We start from the raw sequence: 19,144 nt of genomic DNA, 5'->3' as shown, positions 1-19,144 counted from the left end.
AGAGGGCAGCACCCTGGGCTTAATATTTGGTGGTGCCCAGAACCTGCTGCAGGCTATAAGTGTTGCTGAACCAATTGGGAGCAGTGACCATAGCACTATTAAAGTAAACATACCTGTAAATGGCAAATTGCCAAGAAAATTCAACATGGTCACATTTGTCAAAAGAGAAAACTTCCCAAAAATGAGGGGATCAATAAAAAGGAAGCTGAAAGTCAAAGTCAATAAGGTTTTTTCACTCCAAAATGGCAGGGTGTTGTTGAAAAATACAATATTAGAAGCTCAACTGAAATGTATACTACAGGTCAGGAAAAGAGCAAGAGGATGCCAGTGGGGTTAACAAATAGTCAAATGAGCTATTAGAGGCAGAAGTCTTCCTTCAAAAACTGGAAGTTTTGTCCAAATGAGAAGAGAACAAAAAGGAACACAAACTTTCGCAAAAGAACTGCAAGCAGGGGTGTGCATAAGGGATGAACAGCAAAACTTCTCTTACACTCTTTTGGAATTGATATCTTTGCCTAATCCTAAAGCAAGCCCTATCTGGGCTGGCTCACCCTTGATACGACATGTACCAACTGCAAGTTGCACAACCTAACAACGAAAGTAACAATTTTACTGCAAATTTCCTGAAACCAAATGGTTTACGGTAATTAGCAAAAGGTTAGGTAAGGTTAGGGGAGATGTTATCCAGAAAACTCAAATGATGTACTTTGGATTAATGAAAGAACTATTTAGAGAGATTTGACATGATATCTGAAGGACAAAAATGAGGGTGGATTAAGTAGGATTTTTAGTTGGGTAATTGAGGTTTTCTCAATGGAGGTTCCAATATACTGAAAATGAAAGTTAAAAGTTATTAAGGAATTGATCACGAATATTGTAACTGTGGGACGCGGGTGGCGCTGTGGGTTAAACCACAGAGCCTAGGACTTGCCGATCAGAAGGTTGGCGGTTCGAATCCCCGCGACGGGGTGAGCTCCCGTTGCTTGGTCCCTGCTCCTGCCAACCTAGCAGTTGAAAGCACGTCAAAGTGCAAGTACAGTGGTACCCCGCAAGACGAACGCCTCGCGAGACGAAAAACTCGCAAAACGAAAGGTTTTTTCGTTTTCGAGTTGCCTCGCAAGACGAATTTCCCTATGGGCTTGCTTCGCAAAACGAAGCTTGCCCCGGGGACAGCGGGTCTTCTCTTTTGAAGCAAGGGGCGGCGGGGAGAAGCGATCTTCTCCCTGCAGCCCCAGGTCCGGGGACAGCGGGAAGCGCTTCCCGCTGCCCCTGGACCTCTTTTGAAGCAAGGGGCTGCGGGGAGATCGCTTCTCCCCACCGCCCCTTGCTTCAAAAGAGGTCCGGGGGCAGCGGCAAGCGCTTCCCGCTGCCCCCGGACCTCTTTTGAAGCAAGGGGCTGCGGGGAGATCGCTTCTCCCCACTGCCCCTTGCTTCAAAAGAGGTCCCGGGGCAGCGCGAAGCGCTTCCCGCTGTCCCCGGACCTGGGGCTGCGGGGAGAAGATCGCTTCTCCCCGCCGCTCCTTGCTTCAAAAGAGGTCCGGGGGCAGCGGCAAGCGCTTCCCGCTGTCCCCGGACCTGGGGCTGCGGGGAGAAGATCGCTTCTCCCCGCCGCCCCTTGCTTCAAAAGAGGTTCGGGGGAAGCGGCAAGCGCTTCCCGCTGCCCCCGGACCTCTTTTGAAGCAAGGGGCTGCGGGGAGATCGCTTCTCCCGGTGCTCCGAAGCGGGGCGGGGGGGTGGGAACACCTTCCCCCACCGCCCGGCTTCGGAACGGTGCTCCGAAGCGGGGCGGGGGGGTGGGAACACCTTCCCCCACCGCCCGGCTTCGGAACGGTGCTCCGAAGCGGGGCGGGGGGGTGGGAACACCTTCCCCCACCGCCCCGCTTCGGAACGGTGCTCCGAAGCGGGGCGGGGGGGTGGGAACACCTTCCCCCACCGCCCGGCTTCGGAACGGTGCTCCGAAGCGGGGCGGGGGGTGGGAACACCTTCTGAAGGCTGGCGGGGGGCAAAAGTCTTTGTCCCCCCTGCCTGCCTTCCCAGGGGCTTTTAAATCGCCCTGGACAGCGGAGAAGTCCTCCGCTGTCCCGGGGTTTTTTAAAATGCTGGGGGTGGGAAGAAAAGCCCTTATCACCCCCCCCAGCCTTCAGAAGAGGTCCGGGGACAGACTGTCCCCGGACCTGGTCTGAAGGCGGTTTCCCTAGGAACGCATTAATTGATTTTCAATGCATTCCTATGGGAAACCGTGCATCGCAAGACGAAAAACTCGCAAGACGAAGAGACTTGCGGAACGAATTAATTTCGTCTTGCGAGGCACCACTGTAGATAAATAGGTACCGCTCCGGCGGGAAGGTAAACAGCGTTTCCGTGCGCTGCTCTGGTTTGCCAGAAGCGGCTTAGTCATGCTGGTCACATGACCCGGAAGCTGTACACCGGCTCCTTCAGCCAGTAAAGCGAGATGAGCGCCGCAACCCCAGAGTCGGTCACGACTGGACCTAATGGTCAGGGGTTCCTTTACCTTTACTATTGTAACTGTCGAAATCTAAAGCAACTATATGACTTTCTAATTCACATGTGTAGCAGAAGATGTGACCTTGGACTCACACACTGTCAGCACAGGAAATTTGTTCATTTTTAAAATTCCATTTGGATCGATTTCTTGTTTGTGTTGTCACTGCCCTGATCAGTAAGAAAGCTTTCACACTGCTGACCCTTTGCTGCCACCCTGTGGCTGTCGTGTTCCCAGCCTTTTAGAGACAGGAGTTGACGCAATGCTTTTGCTCATTTGCTTTAATGAATTACATTGCTATTGGTATGTCACATTACCCTTCTCTCCCCCCACCATCCCCCGTCTCTCACACAAGCTTAAACAAGCTTAAAGTATTGAGTTCCTACAAAGTCTCACATCTAAGCCTGGGGTCACATGGAGACAGTGAACTTGGGCCTAGGGCTGTACAACTGCAGCATGCATGCAAAAACTGAATATCATTCCAAAAAAACATCATTCACATGGAAAACTGGATGTCAGGGAGAAGAGGTCCAGCCTGGCCTTCTCCCTTACATGCTATTTCTCCATGTGCCCAAAAATGTTATATTCCTTTTGTACAAAGGAATGTTTGGTCACGTGAGCACCCCCCCCGCCTGCAATCTGAGGTGGTACAACCCAGGTAAAGGTTTACTATCTGTCTGAGATCATGGCCACGGATAAATAATGCCCAGTATTTGGTTGAGGTAAATGAGACTTTAGAATAACTGTATGGTCTTCTCTCTGTGCATATTACAGAGGTCAACCCGAGAGAGAGAATTCTCTTTGCTGATCTACTTTGGAACTTGGAAGACCTAAGCACAATCCTTTGTATTCTCCCAAACCTCTCAAATGTAGTCCACACCTTCTTTCCTGATTTTGTTGTTTGCTATGTTTCTTGCTGCGTAGAATATCAGCTATACATGTGCCTCCCTCCAGATCTGTCTCTACATTTCTTATAATGAAGCAATTACAGAGTGGACTGCAAGCACAATTGCCACTTCCATATGTATGCTTTTCACTAGACTATTTGTTATTCCTGGAGCACATGGCATTCTTTAATTATGTGTATACGGTATGTGGAATGCGATTGCTTCACCATGGATGGGAATAATCTCCTGTTACATCACAGATGTGTTGGGCATGGGGAGTAGAACTTAGCTCCTTTGTCGCCCGTGAAATTTGCAAGTCTGCCTCCTGAGTAGACTGCATAGCCTCCGAGCATTCCTATAACACGAGGCCAAAAAAGCATCTCTGTCTTTTCTCTTCCTATTTGCACCTTGTAGGAATGTTATTAACGAAAGTACAGAATGCAAAATATAATTGCAGACAGATGTAAGAAAAAGGTGGTTTAAGCTTGATGTGGAAAACACCTTTGCCTTTTTGTCATCTAACAGTGTAAATCATTCTGTCCTTGGGATGGATAAAATCTGAGCTTTTGATTTTTTTCTGGTATGTCCTCAGTCTGAAAGTGATCAGTTTAAACAATTGTTAAACAATTAAAAGAGTCTTGCATTATCCACACCTATCCTTGAACTTGCAGCTTTCCTTTGTGGTTGAAATTATGAGTAATCTAATAAAGAAAAGTCTATTGGGCACCCAGAGCCGTGCAACTGGGCACACGCCGTGCATCTGGGGGTGGTGCAATCCGCCCAAGGGGGTGATCGGTGCAGTGGCGATCCACCCAGGGAGGATTTTGTCACCCCCCCCCGGGATGACACCCGGGGTAGTCCGCCCCCCCTACACCCCTGTCTATGTGGGCAGCATGTGGAGTATAACAGCAGAGGTGTGGATACATCAGAGCTTTGCAAACTAGGAACTTGCATAAAAACTAGAAGGAATCAGTGACCTAAGCCAATCCCAAAGGGAACTGTGCAGCAGGGAGCTAGACTGTTCATAAAATGCTCTCTTTGCTCCCCAGTACGTGCTCCTTTGATGACCCACTGCTTGAGGTGAAAGGCAGCGTGGCACAGGTTGGACACAGAGGGCATTTGGGAAGTCATTAAAGATTAGGGAAGCCATGGGCAATGAAGTACACTGGACTCCTTGATGCATTGGCTTGGGCAACAATATAGGAAAACAATTGCCTGATAGAAGCTTGTTAGGAGAGGAGGGGAGATGTGGACAAGATTTGGTTTAAGACAATCTAAAAAAAAAAAAGTGACAGAAATTACATTCTATGTTTGGGATTGTCAGGGAACTGCCATCAGTACTGGAGGGGGAGAGTGAAAGCCAGAGGGATTCCAGAGAGCGTCCAGGGATCAGGAGGAGCAGCCCATCTTCTGGGGAAGAGAATCAGCGTAGCACCAGTGGAGAAGGGGAGCAGCTGGGGGAAGTGGCGAGGCGGTCTCATGACTCCTTGCCTGGGACCAGCGGGGAGAGTAGGGGTCCTCCGTTGCCCATGCCCTCCCTGTGCAGAAGGCTTTCGCGCAGAGAGGGTAGGCGGGGACTAGGCGTCGAAGAACTTCTTTGCTGGAAGAAGTTTAAGAAACGCCCACTCACGGATTCTGCCAGCGATTGAGTCAGCCACGGGTGAGTGGCTGTCCGGACAGAAAAGGTTCACTTTGGCAACCCAGCCAGGTGTTTAAAATGTAGTACAAACTGAAATGCAAGTCTCCTTCCCAGATGCTCCCTGTAGGCACAAAACTCTGTTCTTCTCAGACCCACCTTTTCTCCTCCTCCTCCCATTTCTGCTTGGGGAGGGAATCTCTGAGAGAGGATCTAGTCTCCCCAGAGGCAAGAGGACGTCCCTTTGGGCATTCACTGGCAGAGGACACAGGCCGCAGCAGTCAGTAAGTCTGGGGTGTTAATATAAAGAGCCGGTCTTCTTCCTTGCGGATCCACCTCATAAGTTTGTTGACAGCGCTGACAGCTGCTGCTTTGGTTCCCAGGGGGCTGAAGCATACGTAGAGCTCAAAGGCACTAGTTACCTGAAGAAAGGAAATGTTAAAGCTCCGTTACAACATGCCAACAGTGCAAGCCCACTCTTCTAGAAGAATTGTTGCCGTGGTGGTTGCCAAGATTGAGGTTTTGGTATTTTTCACTGGTTCAGATGTTGTTGGTGAGAGAGGATGTTAATAAGAAGAAATGAGAAGAAATCTGATGTGAATTATTTGCTGCTTTAAATCTTGCATGCTCTTTTATCCATCACACTTACCATGCAATTTTTAAAGATTAAGTTAATGGACATTGGGAAATGAACCCAGAGGACAGACCCGCAAAGAGCAAATGTACAAAAAAAAAAGCATTTGTTGCAATACAAGCTAGCATCCAATTCTGATCTTATAATTCTAAATTGATGAACCTAGATAATAAGCTAGTACATCCAGTTACAGCCCCAGGTTTTGCTTTTACTGTGATTTTTCTAGCAACTGCCGCTGAGGTGTAACTTACCCAAGCCAGGAGATTTTCATTAGATCCAGTGTAATAGATGTAGCTCAGAGGACGGGAAGAATTATGGGCCCGGCTGTGTAAGTACTGATACAATCCCAGAAGTCTCTCTTTTTCCTCCTCAGTGATGTAGGGAGCATCAATCTCTGGGCTGGAAAAATAAATTTCCCCTTAGTTAAACCTCTCGTCATGAATGGAAATGGACTACAGCAGAATAGCTTCTTTTCATAGGACAAAAGGAAAACTATTCAGAAATTCAGAAACAAGTTCAGAAAGAAAAAGATCTGGGGCAGAAGACAGAGCTAAGGAACTAGCTAAATGTATTCCTGGTTATCAGATGAGCTGTCACCGAAACAGAATTCTTGCAGTTCAAAGTCTGGACTCACTTTTGATTCTAGAGGTAAAGCCAGTGGGCCATGCAGTGTCGCAGCGATATGTTATGCATCCTATGAGCTAAACATGGAGGCCATCCTGACTGGTATTGACTATTGTGCCACAGAGAAGGGTAGACCAGTCAGAACAAGGTTACCTGAAAGACCACCTGCCCTTGAATATTATTATTATTATTATTATTATTATTATTATTATTATTATTATTAATTTTTTTGATCGCCTTCTACACAATTGTCTTTAAGGCACAAAACCAGCAAACCCTCCCAAACAGCAAATATATTTAAAGCAAAATTAAAACAATACAAAATAGGCCCTTTCCCTGACCCATAAAATTGGGCCCTGTACTGAATTCCTGTTTTTATAATACTGGGGTTTTTTTATTCTGTATCTCTGGGTTGTATCCAAGCAACTTTTACTCAGAGTTACTCTGTCCATTAATTTCAATGGGTCCACTCTGTGAACGACTAACATTGCCTACAACTCTGTTTTTACGATTCTGTCCTATTGTTTCTGTGTTGCATTTCATATATCACTTAGATATCTTTTAATGCTTAAGTCATTTAGAAATGCTTTTAAATAAATAGATAAATCCCACTCACCCTTGCCACTTAGCAAAGCATCAGCTAATATTTATGAGCTGAAAGAAAGATGCGACCCAAAACAGCTTCTCACCTGGTGAAGAGTCCTGAGCTCTTCGATTTGTAGATGAAGTGTCGGAGGTCTGGGATTCCCACCTGGGAGACAGTGTAGAAAGGAGTGCACAGCGCCTCCACAAGGGCATGATAAACACCGCGCTTCTTCAGCCGTTCCTGGAACCTGCGCTTGCAGTCAGACGCTGTGAAGAAGTCCTCACGGTCAGTGGAGATCAGAAGGAGACACAAATCCGTGTCCTGCGCCAAGTAGGAAATGTGAGCATGGAAGAAACCGCTGGAGTTGAACTTGGGCAGGCAGATGGGAGTCCAGGCTTCTCCTTCTCTAAAGGAGGAGGATGAACTGATGAGGTTGAAGAGTAAGTGAAGGTCAATCGGATGCAGGAACTGGTCCTTTTTTCTCACCAGAGATACCAGCTGGTTCTTGGATAAGAGGATGGAGAAGACCAGGCTTTTAGCTTTGGCTTGCTGGAGGCAGGAGCTCACGGCATCCCTGACTCCAGCAGCCATAGGGAGGCAACGTGCAGCCCCCATCAGAAAGCTTGGGTCCCTCGCCATCAGGTCTAGCAAGTTGTCCGTGATGCGCTCGGAGCCTGCCAGCAGCCTCCTCAGGTCATAGTTCTGCTTCTGCTGGAAGATACGGCTGAGCTGGGTCCACGTCAAGAGACTAAGGATCTGGTAGTAGATATAAAGAAGCTCCTGAGCAATTTCTTGTTCTGACTGCCGTGTCTGAGCCACAGCAACCAGCACCAGGGGGCTCCTGCGCACAAACACCACCTTGTACCCATCTGCCAAGAAGGCAAGGATGGGGAGGGAGAAAGCGAGAAGAAGCACATCAGTTTCTTTAGAACACAGTGGGAAGTCCTGAACACAAAGGAGCTATGGTTCTTTTGAGGCAACTTCTCTGAATCCATAGATCACTTGTGGGGGAATCTCTGGCCTGCAGGCCTAACTAGGCTTGGCAGGGGTCCTAATTTGGTCTTGGAGTCTGTTTTCCACAAGCCACTCCCACCTATCCCACAGTCTGCAGCAAGCCCCTTTCAAGTTGTCACCTGATGCCATAATGATGTCAGATGATTGACAGGTGAGATGTCCCACCCGCCTATCAAAGTTGGCCCATGTCAAGTGGGGCAAGGAAGACTCCAGCCCATTGGCCAGACTTAGTTCCCTAACCTTATTATAGATGGAGGGAAGAAAATCAATTTCCTTAAAAAGCAAATTTCCTTGAAACAGTGTGATAAAAAGCCTACACTCTCCTGGAAACCCAGTGTTTAAAACCTAACAAAGAATAGGAAATACAGAACTCTATCGCGTATGCAGTTAGCAAGGTTGCCTTGCTATGGCATAAGGAAACCATCTTTACCAGGGGATCATATTTTAACTTCATAGAGTGACTTCCCATTCTTAAATATCTACTTCTCACCAGGTTGGTCAATTTGCATCTGAGCTCTACTACTTCAGATTGCAGGTGAGGGTTCGTGTGACTGACAGCTACTCTACTAAAAAAAGCTCCTATACATAAAAGAAAAACCCTAGACGTCATGGAGAAGGGTTCTAACCTAGCCTTCTCTCTGGTGTGTGTGTGTGTGTGTGTGTGTGTGCGCGCGCACGCGCATGTGTATTTAACATGCATGGGTTTTTTGTGATCCCCATCAGCAATTTAAAATGATATGGTCCAAGCTTGGATTTCCCTGCTCAATGAGAATTAGGGGTAAGAAAACAATAAAAGAAGGCAGGGAGAGCATCTAAGGTAATTGCTAATGGTTAGGGCAGTGATTGTCAGGATTTAAGGATGCATACTTATAGAATAGGGACGCGGGTGGCACTGTGGTCTAAACCACAGAGCCTAGGACTTGTCGATCAGAAGGTCGGCGGTTTGAATCCCTGCGACAGGCTGAGCTCTCGTTGCTCAGTCCCTGTTCCTGCCAACCTAGCAGTCCAAGAGCACGTCAAATGCAAGTAGATAAATAGGTAGCGCTCCAGCGGGAAGGTAAACAGCGTTTCTGTGTGCTGCTCTGGTTCACCAGAAGCGGCTTAGTCATGCTGGCCACATGACCCAGAAGCTGTCTGCGGACAAACGCTGGCCAGTAAAGCGAGATGAGCGGCGCAACCCCAGAGTTGTCCGCAACTGGAGCTAATGGTCAGGGGTCCCTTTACCTTTACTTATAGAATATTGCCTTTGACTGGTATCTACATGTAGATTCCCCATCCCAGAGACTGCAGCACTGTCAACATGGTTATCAACATCCATAGCTAGCAGTCTGGAAAGGCTCTCTTGACCAAACATTGATTTAGATAATCATTTTTACTACACTTTGGCTTGAGACTTGCCTTTCAAATAAATCTATAGCTTCCTTCTCTGGCTTAGTTTTGAAGCATTTTCTAAATGGAATGTGAAAATGGCATATTGTTCTCTTCTGATTATTCTGTGTACAAGTTGGGACTTGCAATCGGATATTCGATGACATCTCATATTTCCTAAAGCTGCTGGGTTAGAAAGGAGCATAATAAAAACATGTCCCCATGCCACTCTGGCAGGGGGCTATCCTGGGGAAAGATCATTCGCACTCCTTGCTCCTGTTTCTCAGGTTCTTTTCAAAATGGTAAGATAGCGGTCTCTTGGGAAGAAACCCTGTCAGTGTGACTCCTAAGTACCTGCATGAATAGACCTGATGGAATTCTTCTGTGCTTCAAGGAAGGACACCAGAGCCATCATCACACCCATGGTGCTGGACAGTGCCTCTTCAGACCCATAGCGGGAATACACCGGCTTGCCTGCCTCACTCAGAACAAAGACATGCTTCTGGTGCATGCGCCAGGCATCCATGGTCACATCTTCTTCCTCCTTCCCAGACAGCACAGAGTCTCGGCGCGAGGCCTGCGGCAAGAGCTCCAACTTGTCTTCTTTGCTGTGCCTTATCTCTTCCTCCAAATCCAGGGCTATGCCAGTGAGCTGGGTGCTCAGTTCACTGAAGTCCTTGCTGATCTCCTCCATCTTTGCCTGCTCACCTTGGCGCTCTTCGCTTTCCTCCGGGCTCTGGGGAGTCGCATCCTGATTCTCGGTGCTGGTCAGGTCTTCATAGGACTTGGCATGAACAAACATGGCTCCCTCCTGGCCTGCCCCTTGTAAACAACATGCCAGAACAAATACTGAGTTACTCCCTGGAAGGAGCAGATAAAAAGCTACAACAATGGCATCATCAAAGAGTGAGTAGGAAAACTCATAAATGCCCACAAGACACATACGATGGCAAAAATCTCCCAACATTTTACTTAACCTTATGCCAGAGTTTTTGTTCCTGTGCTCCTCATCTAGTGGGTTACAAGCTGAAAACCGCAGATTGCAATGGTTGTGCCATGCTGTAAGGAAATATCCTTTGGTTAAATAGCATGCATGCTTCCTAATCCATAATGAATGCTCCTCCTTAGAAAGCACTCCAATTCTATAGCTTTCTTTAGAACACATAGGGCCTTTCATTTTAACATTTTGATGTGGTAACTGCACTGTGGGATAGCAGGAAATTGAGGTCCTTGTACCCAAAACCCTTTGACTCCCATCTAAGTATCTGATATTCATTATCTTCCATGCTAAAGCAGAGCATGTGCATTCTTTAGGTACATTCACTATCTATCACAAAGGAACTGCTTCACTGAGCCTTTTGTAGTAGTTTTACAAAGAAAGAAATGAGAAAACAATTCTCCACAAGCAGCTGAAAAGTACATGCAGGTTAAAGATGTATTCCTAGGAGCACTTTCTTGGAGTAAGTCCCATCAATAAGTGGAATTTACATTACGAAGTAAGCATGTTTGGGATTGGCTACTTGTTGATTACAAAGCTGACCTCAGACAGGTTTATTCTCACCATACAGCCATGTTGAACCTGCAACAGGTCTATTGGTCTATATCCGGTTCTGTGCAGACAGAAGAAACACCTTGGTGCATCTGTAACAGCAAAACCAGATGCTTTCATCTGTCCCAGCTGCAACAAAACATGTCTCTCCCATATCGGTCTCCACAGTCACTGTAGGCACTGTAACTCAACAATGGTTTCACTTTACCCCCAGTGGTGCCTCTTCTCTCGAGACAGACGAATGACAACAACTGTTCTGGATTACCTCTTGCTTTCCAGCAGTGCAGAATTTAGTTAGCTCTGTTTTGTGTCCTCTCCTTGTTTTGATCAAGGGAATATGACATTTATTATTGCTGGCATAAGGTGTGGGCGGTCAGGAAATGCTGCCTAAGGAACAGGTCGACAGCTTCTGGTTTTGTCATTATGACACAGTCTGTGTTTATGCCAGCCTCAGATGAGCGCTGTTGGCTGGAGATTTTTTTTTTTTTGTCAGTCCACAGAGTTGATCAGATAATGGTGCCTGACTATAAGTTCATAACAATTTTGGGAAGTGGGGTGGAGAGATCAGCAGGCAGTGAAGAGCCCAAATTACAGAAAAAATGTTTTTGTGTATATGATGTATACTTGATTGAAAATAGATTTGAATACGAATTTCCAATTTTAAACCAAATTCGGACTCAGCTTAAAAAGTAGGAGACTTATAAACCACTTAATCAAAGAGGTCTCAAAGGGTGTGTTCCCATTACCCCCTTAGACTACAGGGGTCAGCAAACCTTTTCAGCCGTGGGCCGGTCCACTGTCCCTCAGACCTTGTGGGGGGGCAGACTATATTTTCCTGGGGTGGGGGGAAATGAACGAATTCCTATGCCCCACAAATATCCCAGATGTACATTTTAAATAAAAGGACACATTCTACTCATGTAAAAACACGCTGATTCCCGGACCATCTGCAGGCCGGATTTAGAAGGCGATTGGGCCGGATCCAGCCCCCAGGTCTTAGTTTGCCTACCCATCCCTTAGATTAGAGGATAGTGATGTTGATTTCCCCCCTGGTGCATTTCACACCTCTTGCCTCCCTAGCTGTTCACATCAGCACAGTTTCCTTAGTGTCAATTTGTTTCTGTTCACACCAGGGAGCGGAATAGGTATTCGCAAGAGGTGTGAAGCTTGAGAAACAATGCATCGAAGAGTAGTATTTTATAACCAAGTACAGGATAACATGCATTTGGATAATTTCGTGTGAACACAGATTAAAAACCCAGTACTGAAAAGGCAGTGAGTGCATAGGAAATAGCAGGGGGAACACAGTATAAGCGGTGCACAAAGAAAATTGTAGATTAAACACAGCACCCTTTTGCATTGCCACTCCGCTGTAAGCGTGCCAACTGTGGAACTGACAAAAACAGGTGTCGTGGGAGGGGAAAGCGCTAAAACACTGGCCCCAAATAAAGGGGAATGGGACAGAGAACAGCCCCACCTGCCTGGCAAAGCTTTGGATTGGGTGGTCCCTCTTCCTTTGCTTCGCCCTCCCCAGCCCCCTCTAAATTGCTCTGCCCACACCTACCTGGTTCTGTTCCCTGCATGAGACCTGGGGTAGGACTCTCTGACCTCTCAGCCTGCTTTCTGTCGCATGGGACCAATGAGCCATTGGGCACATCTCCATCCTTCTTGTGAACATCAGCAGCCATCCCTTGGAAGCTTGTGGGGACCTGCAAACAAGCAAACAAAAAAAGACCTGCTAGCTTTTATTCCCCAAAGCAGTGCAAATCTTATGCAGTTACCTAACCTGAGTGACAAAACAAGTGCATTGGAGCACCTCCATAGCATCGGATTTATATGAAGCAGGACGTCAGCCTGGAAATGCTTCGGGTTTAATTACACCATAGTTATCCCATATAGAGTGAGCATTTTCTAACTGCGTAGTGCAGCGTTTGTTTCTTCTCAACACCTCCCTATGAGAAAAGTTACTATCATTTTCACTTTACAAATGGAGAAGGGAGGCTAAGATACAGTGGCTTGCCCCAAAACCACCCTCTGAATCCATGACTGAGCAGATATTTGAACTCAACAATGCTCTCAAGACCTGGAAGTATGGCTCTGGCCAGCAAGCAATGGGGACAGATGTTTCAACAGCAACGGCACTAAAACCACATGATTCAAGTGTTTGGTAGGGATGGCTAGATCTGTTGATCCCGTAGTAAAATGGTCAGTCTTTTCCTGCAATGTGTAACAATCGAACAGGAAGCAGGGGCAGTGGTCCTTATTCACAGGACAATTAAAGTATCATATGTACAGAATAATGTTTTTATTTGAAACCGTGAAGCGCAGGAGGGTTTGGTAATGTACTCAGTTATACTGTATATCTCTCCTTACTGATGAACAGTCTGCTTCTGCAAGAGACTCCTCATGTTAACACCAGCTCAATAAAAATGTGTCTTTTTCATATTGATTGGTTAAATGTCAACCATGTCCCATCGGTGTTTGCCTGTGGTTGTTAAAATCAAATGATAACGGAGGAGTCAAATCTTTATGAGATTAGGTGGACAAATCACAAAAAGACTCAAAAGCAAATGAAAATGGGTTCTTTCATTTGCCTTTAGGTTTCACAGCTATTAAAGCACACGACTTCCATATTTTCAAACTTTTGACGGCACACACAGGATGGGAAAGACATTCTGGTTATTTCAGTTAAAGCAGAATTGGTTACAAGCTGCATGCTTTTAGTCTTCAAACATCTAGGCACATAATGAAATAAATTAAATGGTAAGAGCTGGTAGCACTGAACACCCTTTTTCGTTCCATCCCAGATACCTTGCTATCCATAGCATGTTGAAGAACTTTACACACTGGGGAATTTTCACCTCCTGATGATGTAAAAAAAAGTGCCATGTATGAAGATGGGTGTTTATGTTAAGTTGGTTGGCAGCAGGGTGTTTATTTTATTTTAACATATGTCCCTTGTAGTTACTTATTTTTAATCTCTGTCATCTACCACAAGACTTTGGGATCTGCTGAGCTAACTTGTTACAGTGCAACCTAAACCTATGTACTGTGAAATAAGTGATACAGAGTTCAATGGTTCTTACTCCTAGGTAAGCAAGTATAGGATTGGCTGGGGAAACCCAGCCAGATGGACAGGGTATAAATAATCCTATTATTATTATTATTATTATTATTATTATTATTATTATTATTATTATTATTATTATTATTGGATTACAGCTTGAATAAACTCATGCTACCATCTGACACACTTTTTCTGGGTGTTAATCCCAATGAACACAGTGGAAATTATTTCTGAGTCAAGGTGCACAGGATCTGCAAGTGGTTAACAAAATAAATAAAGTTATTATAGATCAGTGCTGAACTGAATTTAATTTCAACTGCATTGCTTTTAAAAGAGGGGGGAAATTCCCACTAAACAAGATTAAAAAATAGGTAGAAATGGAAATCCAGAACTAAATTTGTACTTGACTGTTGGTATGAGTTAAGCTGATCTGTTTCCTTACCACCTTGTCCCTTTCTCCTGCTCTCTCAGCCATCTTCCTGGAACAATGGTTAACTGACTTGAGCCATTACCCCACCTGCTTTTGTGACTGGTTTGCTTTTTTCCCTTGTGCAGCAATGTAAATTTTCAGCACAAATTTGTGCAATCCTATGCATATATTTGGAAGTAAGACCCAGCGATTTCAGTAGAATTTACTTCTGAATAAACATGCAAAGGTTTGGACTGCATGCTATTTCAGAATTCTAGGTCTGCAAACCAATGGCACATAGCCAGCTGTACGCTTTGAAGTGATGCTTGGCCCGAGGAAACACTGCTAAACAACAAAAACCAAAACACAACTAGCTTAAATGCTAATAGGCTTTAATGAAAGATAACATATTAAAGAATTTGAGTAAAATACAATGAAAATTTAAGCATGAATTTTACTAAAATCTATCAAGGTTTAAAATATTTAATGACATACAGAGAAAGATAAAATAATATACACAATATATATTAAAAACAAATAGCTACATTAAAAAAGTTCTTGGCAAAACAGAGCAACACAAAATTCAGCAAATGAAAAGAGCAACTATTTAATAGGTGTTTGGTTCAGAATACATACTTAATCTGCATGTATTAGTATGGTGGAAAAGTCACGGGTTCTGCATTTTTTGTTAGAAATTGGGCTTTTGTGGTTTAACCCAGGAATAGGGAACAAGTCATAGGTTAGCAACATCTGGTTCCCTATTCCTGTATTAGACAAGAGAACTCCATTCTTACAAAAAAAGAAAAGAAAAAGCAGAACCAGTGACTCCCATCAATCCTGGCTATTAACCATGCTAGCGATGGCTGCTGGGAGCTGGAGTGCAACATCATCTAGAGGTCAGAGGTTCCCCTCTGGTCTATCAGATAAATCATATGACAGATGTTTGTCTCTTTTTAGAGAGGAAGTATTATTCCATACAATAACTCTGGGTGATGTGCGAGAAGCATAGTGAAGAGATACCAGGAGCTAGGAATTCCTCCAACGTCCCTAGGTGTGTTTTACCTACATTCTGCAATTAGTTCCCACGACACACCTTTCAGAGGGTGGTTTTGGACGGCCTGCAGCTTAATTTATTTATTTATAAAAATATTTATATACCACTGTATCATAAAGATACACGTAAAGATCACAGCAAATTTCAACAATATAAAAACATACAACCAAACAATAAAATTTACTGATGAGCTGAAGTATCTTCAGCAGACCACTAATTAAGATAATTGTAGCTTATGATTATTTCTTAACAACCTTGAAGGGCTTGCAAGTTTGAGATTCTATAAACTGTAATTAATCAAGCCGTAACATTTTATCAGGCCAACTAACTCCTTATTTAGAAATTACCAAAATGTTTATTTCAACAGGACAGAGATGAGAGGAAACAATCCCTGTCTCTATTCCAAGACGTTTGGATCACCCCAATTTGTATCCCCAGTTGCATCAAACTTTTTTTCTTTACATAAAAGAAACTCACTGTCTTATGTAGCACAAAGTAAATGGTCCCCAACTGGCCAGACTTGGGGTGGTGGTGAGAACCTGCCCATCCACCCAGATTTTGTTATCAACATGGGCAAGCTAAGACACACGCCCAATTTTATTCCATTTTGCCTCCCAAGGTTCTCAGTGCAACACACATGATATTCTCTCCTCTTTAATCCTCATCACAACCCTGGGAGGTTGGTTAAGCTGAGAGATAGTGACTGGCCCAAGGTCACACAGTGAGTTTGTGGTTGACTGTGACTAAACTCACAAACCCAGTGAGTTTGTGGTTTAAACTGGACCTCCCTGGCTCTAGTCTGACACTCCAGCTACACAACACTGGCTTTACTTTCTCCTGGGTGAGCTGCCATTCACCCACAAAGACCTGGGAGACCTGAGTTCTGTTCTTACCATTGCTACAGAGCAGCATTTGAAATCTGCCAGGTGCATTTTGCACCTGGCTATCGGTCACTTGCGATCAAGTGAAGATGCCCGGGTGCCAGGATGGCACCTGATGTCTCCACCATCTGGAGGTGCATGCCTGGGGATCCTTGGACCTGGTCTGTTTTCACACACTGGCAACACATCCTGTAGAATTCGATCCATGATATTTTATCTGCACAATCAGAATGAATTACAGGAACCAAAAAGTCATACAGTGGTACCTCAGGTTAAGTACTTAATTCGTTCCGGAGATCCGTTCTTAACCTGAAACTGTTCTTAACCTGAAGCACCACTTTAGCTAATGGGGACTGCCGCTGCGCCGCCGGAGCCCGATTTCTGTTCTTATCCTGAAGCAAAGTTCTTAACCTGAAGCACTATTTCTGGGTTAGCGGAGTCTGTAACCTGAAGCGTATGTAACCTGAAGTGTATGTAACCTGAGGTACCATTGTATTGAAAAATACAACTTTTGAGCCGCCTGGCCCCAAAATGGCAACTAGGCATTCCGTTTTGGCAACTGTAACCCTGGTTTAAGGAGCCATTTGGTGCTGAGCATATATACGTATTGGAGTTTCTCACACTGCTACAGAGTACAGACTGAGTGTGTGGACTTGGACAAGCTACTCCTCTTTCAGGCTCAGTCGTTTCCCTATACAATGACAATAATGGCCATTTATAACAATGAAAGGTATCAGCATGATAATGGTTATAAAGTGCTTTTGCAGCTGTAAAGCGTAACATAGGCATTTTGATATCAGTATTACAGCCTTTTGCTCTAGGGTGAGGAGGCACACAGGGCCACAGGTTTGATCTGCTGCTACTTGGTAGAGTTAATTGCTCTGCAGACAGACATTCAGCCCAGCACATTGCTCTAAATCAAATAATTATTTATGCTTTTGTACAACTTCTAAGCCACACTGAGAGCACCAGCACACAATTTAAGTATGGGGACATAGCCAGCCCTTCTCAAGAAATGTCCCTGACTTTTACTTTTGCTACATTTCCTCCTGGGCTGTCTCTCTCTGTCGGAGAAGAATCTCCTAGGGAGCACAGTGTGATCCCAAACCACTCTGGTTCCTTTGCTTCTGGTTTCCTGAGGAACCTTATCGTCGTTGGCTTTGGTAGTACAGCAGCCGGATTTGTACAAAATCCAGTTTGGAAGAATTTCAGTTTCCCCGATTCCACAGCGGGCCATTGATGTTGCTCAAATAACGTGGAATATATATGCAAGGCTGAAGAAAGAAATCCACAGGCCCAGCCCCTGTATGTGCCTTCCTGTTTGGTCTAGCAGCACACAAAGGATACTTACAGCTTTGACAGGAACAGCCTGCGGAGGAGTGGAAAGCGCCAGTGAGTGTCTGCTTCTGCAGCTGCCTTGCCGGTGATGTCTAAGCAGAAAGGGAAGAGCATGAGCCTCCAGGGGAAGAGGAGAGGGGGTTCTGCATGCTGCTATCTCCTCTGGAGACTCTGATGCTGCACAGTCACAGGCATGCTTCCCAGTCTAGCCAGCTGAGTCTGCCCTCGCCAGCTATAGCCAGGAAGGTACAGTGCACTACCTACTTTTCCTTTCAAAGGTCACTTTCTGGGCCACAAGTCCCAGTGCATCTTGGGGAATGTAGTTCCAAACTCTGCAGTTACGGTGCTTCAGTGGACAAAATACGATCTCTACAGAAAATGGAAGAGACTTCTGGTTGATGCACATCTGCCTAGATGTGAAAATCTGTGAAGATTTAAGCTTTCTCTCAACATAGGAAACCTTGGTGTCTGTGTTTGATGGTAAAAATAGGAGTGATTTAAGTATCACTTAGTTCAAAGCACTCTACATGCATTCTATCTTGAATCCTTATGACAGCCTCGTAAGGTCAGCTGGCACTATTAATCTCATGATGAAGATGGGGAAATGGAGAGGAAGTCCTGTTTCAAACTATTAAATCCTGTAAAATGTTCTGTTGTAATGTTTTTATTAGGTCACATCACATTTTTAAATGTTAAGGAGGAAAAAAAGCCGTAACAAACATGTGGCATGTTTTTTCAGAAGTCTCGCTGGGTTTTATTCCCAAATAAATATGTTTGTGATTACAGCCATGCTGCCACATTACTTAGAACTGAATTCTCCTGTGTTCATTCAGATTTACTCCTAGAGAAGCATGTATGATCGAGTCTGCTACAAAAATAAGTTGAAGGGCTTTGAGCTGTATGCATTAAGATCTGTAAATCAGAATGTTCACATTCAGCCAGTGTACTGTAGTGGTTTGAGTTCTGGACAAGGACCTGGAAGACCATGGTTCAAAACTCCACTCAGTCATGACGCTCACTGGCCGACCTTGGGCCAGTCACTGACTCTCAGCCTAACCTACCACAATGGGCTGTTGTGATTAAATGAGAAGAACCATGTATAGCATCTTAAGCTCCTTGGGGGGAAAGGTGTGATATAAATGCAATAAATAAATAAATTTAGCTCAGTTAACTCAACCTTGGTAGTCCTTACAACTTCCATAATCACAGTTCACACAACTTTTCAGTTCAGGTTTATACAGAGGTAAACCACATCCAATACAATGGGACTTACCCCCAAGTAAGTATGTGTGGAATGGCAGTCATAGCTATTTCCTTGCACCAGTTCCAAATTATGATCTGTGAAATAACCTCCACAGCATGTTGCTCTTGAATGATCCCCACCCCGCAAAAAACCTATTGTGTTTGTCCTTATAGCACTATTTTGGAAATCACAGTAATTAGGCACTTTAGGGCTGGTGCAGAAAAACTGGTGGAGGTAGGCAAGATTCTATCAATTGAAGATGCAGAATTGCAACATCTGGTGTGAAAATGCTTAAGAACTTAAGGATCAGACCAAAGGCCCATTTAGTTTAGAATCCCTTTCCCTACAGTG

The 19,144-nt window shown here is 44.9% G+C and overlaps 1 protein-coding gene across 2 annotated transcripts; it reads right to left on the bottom strand.

Moving 5' to 3' along the window:
• Positions 1-5,105: 5,105 nt before the first annotated feature.
• On the bottom strand, positions 5,106-18,090 carry MON1A (MON1 homolog A, secretory trafficking associated). Of its 2 annotated transcripts, none has more exons than XM_081180196.1 (6): positions 17,564-18,090; positions 12,366-12,536; positions 9,607-10,074; positions 6,974-7,739; positions 5,912-6,059; positions 5,106-5,448 (listed from the first exon to the last, which is right to left on the bottom strand). In XM_081180196.1, the coding sequence occupies exons 2-6, from the start codon at positions 12,487-12,489 to the stop codon at positions 5,308-5,310; spliced, it is 1,647 nt and encodes a 548-aa protein (XP_081036322.1). In that variant the 5' UTR covers positions 12,490-12,536; positions 17,564-18,090; the 3' UTR covers positions 5,106-5,307. The 2 variants fall into 2 exon arrangements, with proteins under 2 accessions (XP_081036322.1, XP_081036321.1); XM_081180195.1 differs by having other exon boundaries at positions 12,366-12,510; positions 17,564-18,089.
• Between the last annotated feature and the right edge of the window lie 1,054 nt (positions 18,091-19,144).

The sequence above is a fragment of the Podarcis bocagei genome, assembly GCF_964188305.1.
Source record: "Podarcis bocagei genome assembly, chromosome: 2".
Lineage (NCBI taxonomy): Eukaryota > Metazoa > Chordata > Lepidosauria > Squamata > Lacertidae > Podarcis > Podarcis bocagei.
This window is presented reverse-complemented; position numbering and strand designations above follow the sequence as displayed.

Coding starts and splice junctions, on each gene's coding strand:
- MON1A (XM_081180196.1), bottom strand. CDS start 12,489: ATGGCTGCTGATGTTCACAAGAAGGATGGAGATGTGCCCAATGGCTCA. Junction 7,740..9,606: donor CATCAGGTCTATTCATGCAG/GTACTTAGGAGT, acceptor CCTTCTTGGCAG/ATGGGTACAAGGTGGTGTTT. Junction 6,060..6,973: donor AGCTCAGGACTCTTCACCAG/GTGAGAAGCTGT, acceptor TTATTTTTCCAG/CCCAGAGATTGATGCTCCCT.